This window comes from Phaseolus vulgaris, chromosome 2 (assembly GCF_000499845.2).
Source record: "Phaseolus vulgaris cultivar G19833 chromosome 2, P. vulgaris v2.0, whole genome shotgun sequence".
In the NCBI taxonomy this organism is placed as follows: Eukaryota; Viridiplantae; Streptophyta; class Magnoliopsida; order Fabales; family Fabaceae; genus Phaseolus; species Phaseolus vulgaris.
In genome coordinates this window covers 28,925,897-28,935,597 of record NC_023758.2, presented here as the reverse complement: position 1 = coordinate 28,935,597, position 9,701 = coordinate 28,925,897, and the positions used below count along the sequence as shown (strand labels likewise).

Sequence of the window (9,701 nt, the reverse complement as noted above, 5' to 3'; positions counted from 1 at the left end):
TGTTTCCATGCTTTCAGATTCTTCACTCCAATGGCATTGACACAGTTTATAGTCTGGGACCGTGCATTCTTCTTCCACCGAAACCTGGTACAGCACCTCGTTAATTTTCATATAACTAGTGATCTTCGCCTCGCAACCCACCGAAACTCTGATTTTGAACCTTGCATACTCGAGCTCTTCCAGAGCCATAGTCGCCTCGTCAACCTCAATAAGTGTTCCCAGTAGCGCTGCGATGTGCTTGAAACAATCAGTATTCCATAACTTCAAAGGAAGTCCTCTACATCTCACCCAAACCAACTTATCTACCGCTACGAATTGTTCTTCCCAAGGGATAATTGTGTCAAACATTTCTTCAAACCAAGCTTTATTCTCCTCTATGCCTTCTTTGATCTTCAACTCATTTTCCCCCTTCAGTAGCACGTGGAAACCCCCCAGAAATTTGACCTTAATGTAACCTAGGCCTCCCAAAATGAAGCTTTCATTTAGGCTAGATACCTTACTTAAATCCGAGACTCTCCCAATATAACACTTATTTAGCCAATCACTGGGAGTCTCCTCTGCTCTAAAATGAATTGCATGCAGGTTATCTCTGTTCTGCGTTTGTGCTCTATCTCTATGACCATACCTTACAGTGTTTGCGTACGTGCTTAACCCTTTTGCCCTCCATTCTTTTTTAACATTTTTCTCAGACTCTATTGCCTTCTCCTTCAACTTAACATTCCACTCCTTTCTTGTATCTGCCGCCCTACTGTATTTTGGTCTATTAACAGACAACTTGATGTGAATGCAATAGCAAGAATACATGATTCTTTGACATTCTTAGGAGCAACTTGAGTTGGTCATGAAATGGCACTTTACTTAGAATTGGATCAATGTTCTAATTCAAGAACTCACCAAGACTTTGCACCAAACCAAAGCTCATATGGAAGTCCATATATTGTCAAATGGAATCAAACACAAGGAATGAAGAACAAGAATTGAAAAGCTGGACAAAATTGAAATGCTAAGCTACTGAACCGAACAACATCAAAGAAACAAAGCTGGAAACACAAATTTAAACGGTGCAAATGAAAGGAAAGACTAGGAAATTAAAAACTACCGAATGAAAATTGAAGAAAAGGAAGAAGAACACTTATAGAAGAAGCTTGCTGGATTTTGAGAATTGGAGAAGCCATTCACGCCACTTGGTTCCTTGTTCCAAGATAAGTGATGGAGTGCCGCCACTTGAAGCTCACCATTGCTCACAAAATAAGGCAAAGGAAGAAGAAGACCTAAGACTCACAATTTCTCTCCAAATTTGAGTATAGTCTCTCTACTATAAAATTCCAATCTGAATTGTGAAGGACCTAAGCCCTCCTTTTATAGGAGTAAGGGCTGGTCATTTACATAGCTTATTCCCTAAGCTACCCAAAAAGCTCCTAAGATCACACCCCCCTTACTAAGCTCACTCCCCAAGCTTCTAGAATTTGCTAAACTAAAGCCTAAAGATGCTTTTACAAAAGAGGTGTCTCATGTTTTTCTCTAAGCACCTTTCTAAACATTATTCTATATTATTTACAATTTAAAAGAAACTATAAAGAGAGATATTTAATATGAAGCCTATTATTTGAGAGTTTGTAGACTTCTTTATCTTTAGGCTTGATCTTCTCTTTGACTTCTTTTAATTTGTGAGAAGACTAGAAGGAAGAACTTCAAATGTGTAGGTGAAAATCTTCTTCCTTCATTAATAAAATCCTCTCCTAGTGGATATCCATCATACTCCCCGAGTTGGAGAGAATTCGTCCACGAATTCAGTACTCCTGCATAAAACAAAGTCAGTTTGCTATTATATAAGAGAAGACAAGAAGAAATGGGCAAACATGACTTATCACTTTGAAATGTTGGGAGTTCAGAAAAAGATGGTCTATACACAAACCATGTTGGAAAAGATTGTTTAGGAATGATATTATTTGGTAAAATAGGAGATATGAAAAAATCATCCTTAACATTCTTTATCCAATATGGTGTGGAAGTAGGAACCTTAGGTAATGAAAATGACAAAGAAGAAGAAGACCTTGTAGGCGTAGCACGAGCCAACAAAAGTGATTTAGTTGAGAAGGTATTAAGACTCGGGTTATCATGTACTTCAATTTCCTTTTCATTTTCTTTTTGAGTTTTTTGGGATTGGTCCTATATGCTAGACGATGTGGTAAAGAAACCCTGGGCATTAAGTCTATTTGGTGTTCAATCCCTTTTAGAGGTGGTAATCCTTTAAGAGGATCTTGAATCGCATCTTCATAGTCCTTTACCAAATTGTCCAAACATGTGGGACTATCCTTAGCCGACTCACTGTCAATAGTCCTAGGAATAGCTAAAAAAATAGGCTTTTGAGTAACTATTACCCTTTTAACTTGTTGTGTGGACATGAGAAGGCTTCTCTTGGAACTTTTTATATCATTTTCTTTCTCTCTTTTTTCTCTCATTTTAACTTGGTCCTCATGTACTTCCTTTGGAGAGAGAGATTTAAGAGTGACTTTGTGCCCATGGAAGTGAAAAGAAATTTTGTTGGTAAAGCCATCATGAAAAACTTTTCTATCAAATTGCCATGGCCTACCTAAAAGAATATGTGTGGCTTCCATTGGGACAACATCACACAAGACCTCATCTTTATATTTACCAATAGAAAATGTAATGAGGACTTGCTTGTTAACAACAATCTCACCTACCTCACTTAACCATTGTAATTTGTAGGGCTTGGCATGAGAGATGGTAGGTAATCCAAGTTTGTCTACCACTCTTGTGCTTGCCACATTTGCACAACTCCCCCCATCCACAATCAAAGAGCATACTCTATCATGAATAAGACACCTTGAATGAAAAATATTTTCTCTTTGAGTTTCATCAAAAGGTTTTAACACTTGTCCAAGCATGCGTCTTATTACTAATAGGTCACCGTCATGTGGGCTTTCACTTTCACTCTCACTTGGGGATCTAGAAGGTGAGGAATGTCTAGAAGATTCGGACCCATGCTCACTACTATCTACCCCATCATGCATATACATAGCTCGTTTAGAAGGGCAATTAGAAGCAATATGTCCATAGCTTAAGCATTTAAAACACTTCTTACTAGACGAATTATGTGGTGATTTAGGCCGAGAATTGGAAGTGGAAGGCTTAGACTCTCTAGGTTTGAAAGTAGAGTCCTTTGAAGGGATATTTGAAAAAGAGTTATTTTTATTTTTCCAAGAAGAGTGGTAGTAGTTATCCTTAGAAGAATTTTTGAAAGCATTTTTCCTTGCAAGTTGATTTTCAATTTTGCTAGCAAGGTGCACCACATTTTCCAAAGAAGAATATTCTTGTAACTCTACCACGTCTTGAATGTCCCTTCGAAGGCCACTCACAAACCTAGCTATCTTAGCTTCCTCACTCTCATCCATATTAACTCGAATTAAAAGCGTGTCTAGTTGTTTAAAGTAATCATCCACACTTAGCGCGCCTTGATGAAACCGTTGGAGTTTCAACATAAGGTCTTTCCTAAAGTGTGGGGGTACGAATCTAGCGCGTAAACATGCTTTCAAATCGTTCCAAGAGACCACGGGCGACCTCTTGTGTAGGTCAATGTCCATGAGGTATTGATGCCACCATTGCATGGCATAGTCCAAAAATTCTAAAGAAGCTAACTTAACCCTATGCTCATCCCTAACCCCATTTACATAAAAAATTTGGTCCACCTTAGCCTCCCATCCTAAGTATACATTGGGATCACTTTCACCACTAAAACTAGGAAGTTTTACATTAGGAGAACAAGGGCCAGCCACATGTTGGCGCCTCTCTTCATGGTGATGATGTCTTGGCCTTGGATTATCTTCATCATAACCATGGGAGTGCCTTGAAGAATGCCGACTAGGAGGAGGAGTTCTTCTCTCACGGTTTTGATGCATTTCTTCTCGGTTTAACTCCAAACTTTGGAGTCGTGCTTCCATCTTCCTTATCACCTCAAGATAGTGAGCATTGGATTGCTTGGCATTCTTTAAGTCTTCATAAAGGGCTGCCTTTTGTGGTGAACACGGTTTGGAGGACTCTCCACTAGAAAAATGAGCCATAAGCAGAAAATACACAAAAAAAACAGAAAACAAAACAGTGAAAGAAACTTGTTAGACAATTAAAAGTGAAATATAGGTTGCTGGAAAATGCCCAAGGAAGCACTCAAACCACTCCAAGAAAATATTCTGTCCTCAACCAAGCCTTTCTTGTGGAATGGAGTAGCTTCAAGTGAAATATGTCACAGCAAACCAACTTACTTAAGAACAAGTCTCCACACAACTTTAAGAAGAACAAAAAGACAAGCAAGAAAAGGTGTAAACAATAAAAGCTAAACCAAAAACAGAGAGCAATGTATGACAAACTAGAAAGAATATGAATGAAAGACAAACAAGAAAATAAGGAACTCAATGAATAAAGAAGGCACACAAAAAGAGTCCTAAGGAAAAGTGCTAGAGTAGATTGAAGAAAACAGAAAACAGCTACTGGAAAAAAAAAATTTAATGCAAACTGTGCTATGTTTACAGATTTAACTGTACTGATTGAAAGCGAACTGGAATGTGAAAAATTAACCACAGAAACTTCAATGTCTTAACTCAATAATGGCACTGGAATGAGGTAAAAACAGTAAGCCAATTGAGAGAAATAAATTTTTCAAAATCGCTGCCAGATTACCGTATTCTTTTCGGCAGTATTGTACACTTTTCGTATTTTATTTATCATTTTTTGTGTACTTGGAATTTTTGAGTGATTCTTTTTTCTATGCTTTTGTAACACTTTGAAGTATGTAAATCCAAATTTTCACAAATTTCCAGTGAGCCAATTAATTGCAGTAAATTGAAAACAGTAGCACGTTTGTAAGAAAACAGAGTATCCTATTCAGGAAAGAAAAACAGTAAGATGAACTAGCAAAGACATAATGGAATTTGTGTAAAGGAACTTGTATAGAATGAAGATACAAGCATGAACTCAAATCTAAAAATGAAAATGCACAAAGGATCAAGCAAATAAACTCAAAAACAGAAAGTAAACCAAAGCAAGAAACAATCAAAGCAATAAAAGTACTACTAGAAGTAATGACAATTATGGATTAACATGACAAAACTTGACAAGATTACAAAATTAAAAGACATATTACAAGATGTAACAACAAGTGAAAGGAAGCTTAAGGTCAGCTCTAGGAAGGAGAATGTCATTCCACAAGAGCAGCCATACTCATATGAACAATGAGTGATAGAATCCTTTTCACAAACACATGGTGTTACAAAAGAAAACAGCAAGAAAAACTCAAAATAAATCCTAAAACAGAATGGTAAACAACTTGAATTTAAAAGCTCTTGAAATGTAAAGTGCAATACAACTCAAAATTTAAGCAAGAAACAAGCCTAGACTCTAGATACCACATGATGTGAATGTAACTACAAGAGAACACATGATTCTTTGACATTCTTAGGAGCAACTTGAGTTGGTCATGAAATGGCACTTTACTTAGAATTGGATCAATGTTCTAATTCAAGAACTCACCAAGACTTTGCACCAAACCAAAGCTCATATGGAAGTCCATATATTGTCAAATGGAATCAAACACAGGGAATGAAGAACAAGAATTGAAAAGCTGGACAGAATTGAAATGCTAAGCTACTGAACCGAACAACATCAAAGAAACAAAGCTGGAAACACAAATTTAAACGGTGCAAATGAAAGGAAAGACTAGGAAATTAAAAACTACCGAATGAAAATTGAAGAAAAGGAAGAAGAACACTTATAGAAGAAGCTTGCTGGATTTTGAGAATTGGAGAAGCCATTCACGCCACTTGGTTCCTTGTTCCAAGATAAGTGATGGAGTGCCGCCACTTGAAGCTCACCATTGCTCACAAAATAAGGCAAAGGAAGAAGAAGACCTAAGACTCACAATTTCTCTCCAAATTTGAGTATAGTCTCTCTACTATAAAATTCCAATCTGAATTGTGAAGGACCTAAGCCCTCCTTTTATAGGAGTAAGGGCTGGTCATTTACATAGCTTATTCCCTAAGCTACCCAAAAAGCTCCTAAGATCACACCCCTTTACTAAGCTCACTCCCCAAGCTTCTAGAATTTGCTAAACTAAAGCCTAAAGATGCTTTTACAAAAGAGGTGTCTCATGTTTCCCTCTAAGCACCTTTCTAAACATTATTCTATATTATTTACAATTTAAAAGAAACTATAAAGAGAGATATTTAATATGAAGCCTATTATTTGAGAGTTTGTAGACTTCTTTATCTTTAGGCTTGATCTTCTCTTTGACTTCTTTTAATTTGTGAGAAGACTAGAAGGAAAAACTTCAAATGTGTAGGTGAAAATCCTCTTCCTTCATTAATAAAATCCTCTCCTAGTGGATATCCATCACAACTTCCAGCTCCCAATCCATATTGTGTTTAGATGATATTCCAACTCCCTGATGTTCTGTACTCCCTGAAATCTAACAAAACCAAATCTTTGCTTCTTGATGTTTAATCTATGAGATATAAAGACATCGCTCACCCTTCCCCATCTTCTAAAAATTTTCCACAAATCCGATTCTTTAAGATCGAAGGGAAAGTTTGAGAAGAAGAAAGATGTTCCTCCTTGGTTCATACTTGTTTTCCGGTAGTGGCTGCTGTTACTTTAAATGTTTCTCTCCGAGATACAACGTTAGTTAAAATCACATCTACTCAAAATCTCTTTGTTTCTGTGACATGTATCTATCTATCTATCTCTTGCTTCTTCTCTTTCATACGTATATTACATTGTGTGGTAATGACTTAAAGATTTTGATAAAAAAGTAACAAACTATCTTTAGATTTCCAATTTACATATGTAAATATTCTCAATAAGAATCATTACTAACAAGATTCAAGATTTGCAATTTATTATTATTAAAAAAATAAACTAATTATATTTTTAAAAAATAGAAAATCTATTATTTCAGCCATCATAATATTAATCAACGAAACTATATCAGGAGTATTTATTACATCTAAATGAAATATTAAAAAAATTGTCTTGAAAAATACTTGATCAAATTAGCATACCCATCATGTTTCAAAATGAAGCATAGACTGTGTTTGGGATTGTGTAAAAATGAGGATTATTTATGAGAAAATGAATTTTGGAATAAAACTGGATTTATAAACATCATATGTGGCAAGAATTGAGAGTTTTGAAAGGCAAATCGGGAATTTGGCGGGAATGGAAGAGAGTGAGAGTGAGGCGGTGTTCGATGCTCTTCATCTGAACCCACAACTCTTCTGTAACGAAGTTCTCAACAACGTCGACGATGTGCTCGATGAAGCTTTCCGTTTCTTCTACCAGTAACACTCCCTTCCCTTTCTTCTATTACTTTTTTTCAAACTTGATTCTGGAAATTACGAGCATATGAACTTCAATTGCAGGGACGCATCCACAAAGTTGAACATCGAAGGCACCCAGAGGTCCCAAGATCTGAAAAAGGTCTCTCTATGTCTCTCTTATTGCGTTCGATACAACAATTAGGGCAATTGATCTTAATTATGAATGAACTATAACAGTTTGATGTTACTGGTGTGTTGTGAAAGGGTGTTGATTGCATTCGTCAGAGGGTTCAATCTGTTTTGGACAAACAGCTTGGTGCTTGGGAGAATTACATCCTCCGTCACTGTTTTTCTCTTCCCCGAGGGTTTCGTTTGCCAAACACTGTATGTTCTTGTTCTGCTGCAGTTGCTTCTTAAATGTTCCTTTTCCCTTATCTGTTACTGTTTTTAAGCATTATTTATTAACTAAACTTCAGTTGTAATCTATACTAAGCTTCCTTAGTATAGATTTTCATTCTTGGTTGATTGTCTGACCATGGATGAATGTGTACTTCCAGGATGAGTCAACTGAGAGTGGCCTTGATCCAGGTGCTCCTTTTGATCCAGATATAGATGCTCAGTTAGATTCATTGAGAGAAAAACTAACTGAGGTAATACGAATGCTGATTGCTAAATTCTTTCTTTTTCAGAATTGATTCTTGTCTGATTTATCTTGGTAATGATTATGATGTCAGGTGGCACAGGATTCTGAAATGCTTAATCAAGAAACTCAACTATTAGAAAGAAAGTCTAGTATCAATGCTGGATATATCAATGAAGCAGTACACTTATACGAGCAAAACTCTATGCATGAGTTGTTTCAGGGTAATTAAAGAGCTCCTCTTCTTTTTGTTCATATCTTGACCATCAGCACTTACAATTTTCTCCCACTGAACTATTTTCTATAGCAAACTTATGCTTTCCATTTTAATAAAGCAGGGGACACTCCATTTTTGAACGGTATATGTGTTTCAACATATGCATATTGCTTTTGATGTGCAGTTTAGTGAAGCAAAATAACATTGAATTCATAGGATATGTACAATTTAGATAGAACGTGATTTGATTATTAAGAAAATGCTTTTGAGGAATCTTCATTAAGGGCATTTCCTATTCTTTGTTCTTTTTTTCTTTTTCAGTTTCATACCTTGTCATTTTGTCAAATGATGTACATTCATGATCGCATTGGTCATTTTATTGAGTTTTTTTATACATCATTTCTTATCCGATGGAATTGAGAAAACATACAGCTTCTTAAAAACCGCACCAAGTATTTAGGGGGCACCACAATTGGTGCCTGTGGATTGGGATGTTAAGCTCCTGCCAAATAATGCTAACAACATTTTCTGGGTGTCCTATATTGTTTTCTGTAAACAATATGATGGTGGTGGGGGGATTGTATTTTCTGGTTGAATTATTGTCAAATATGTTGATATCATATTAAGTGTATGAGTTGACAGATCTTTATATAAACCATTGATTGATATAGAGATTGTGGCCACCGCCTCAGAACTTGAAATGAAGATGGGAAAGTTAAACTCCAGCATGATTGAAGAGACTGACCAAATGAAAACAAAAAGGATCTATAGCACAGAAATGGATCTGTCTGCTGTACATTCTGCTAAAGGCAACTTACATCAACTTTTGCTAGTTAAACTCATTAATTCTGATTCTTAATTGACGATCCCTGTTTTGCAGGCCTCTCAAATGAGAAGTTAGACGACATTGAAGAATTTGTAGGTATCATGAAGAGTATGTAAACTTGTCATTTTCATCAATCTAGTTGGACTACAATATCATCAATGAAGTATGTGATTTAATATTATACATTTTTATTGGTTTTCATTTATCCAATTATTTTAAATAAAGTATTTATTACATTGAAAAATGATAACTGTTTTAATCTTTTAGGGACACTAAATTTCGGCACGTCAAAATAGATAGATCAAACATAATTCAATAGTCTAAAAACCAAGAAAAACAGTCGCAGCGTTGTATTGACAAAATTTTCGAAGGAATCAATATCCTTGTAGTCTTGATTTTAAGACAATAATAAATCGTTTAAAAAAATAACTAATTATGGTAGAGATTATACCTATTAACAAATTGGTAGCTTCAGATATTCTAGACATGTAATAACGAAGAAAGTTGGCAAAAAATGATACATCTATATAATGAACAAAAACACTTACATTCCGCTTCCCAGCAAGCGTAGTTCTAGATTCCAGACATTTATGGAGCAGAAGGCGTTTGCATAGTGACTCAAGCAGATAAGCATCGTTATTCATCACTTAGTCTAGCCTAGAGAGGGTTAGACCCTTCTTAAATCTTAAC

General features: G+C 35.9%; 1 protein-coding gene across 2 annotated transcripts; it reads left to right on the top strand.

Annotated features, from left to right (window-relative positions):
* The first annotated feature begins 7,072 nt into the window (after positions 1-7,072).
* LOC137811271 (protein MIS12 homolog) lies at positions 7,073-9,255 on the top strand. Of its 2 annotated transcripts, none has more exons than XM_068612943.1 (7): positions 7,073-7,349; positions 7,431-7,488; positions 7,593-7,712; positions 7,886-7,978; positions 8,063-8,192; positions 8,857-8,994; positions 9,066-9,255. In XM_068612943.1, exons 1-7 carry the CDS (start codon positions 7,228-7,230, stop codon positions 9,125-9,127), a joined length of 723 nt encoding a protein of 240 aa, XP_068469044.1. In that variant the 5' UTR covers positions 7,073-7,227; the 3' UTR covers positions 9,128-9,255. The 2 variants fall into 2 exon arrangements, with proteins under 2 accessions (XP_068469044.1, XP_068469045.1); XM_068612944.1 differs by having other exon boundaries at positions 7,134-7,349; positions 8,878-8,994.
* Positions 9,256-9,701: the final 446 nt, after the last annotated feature.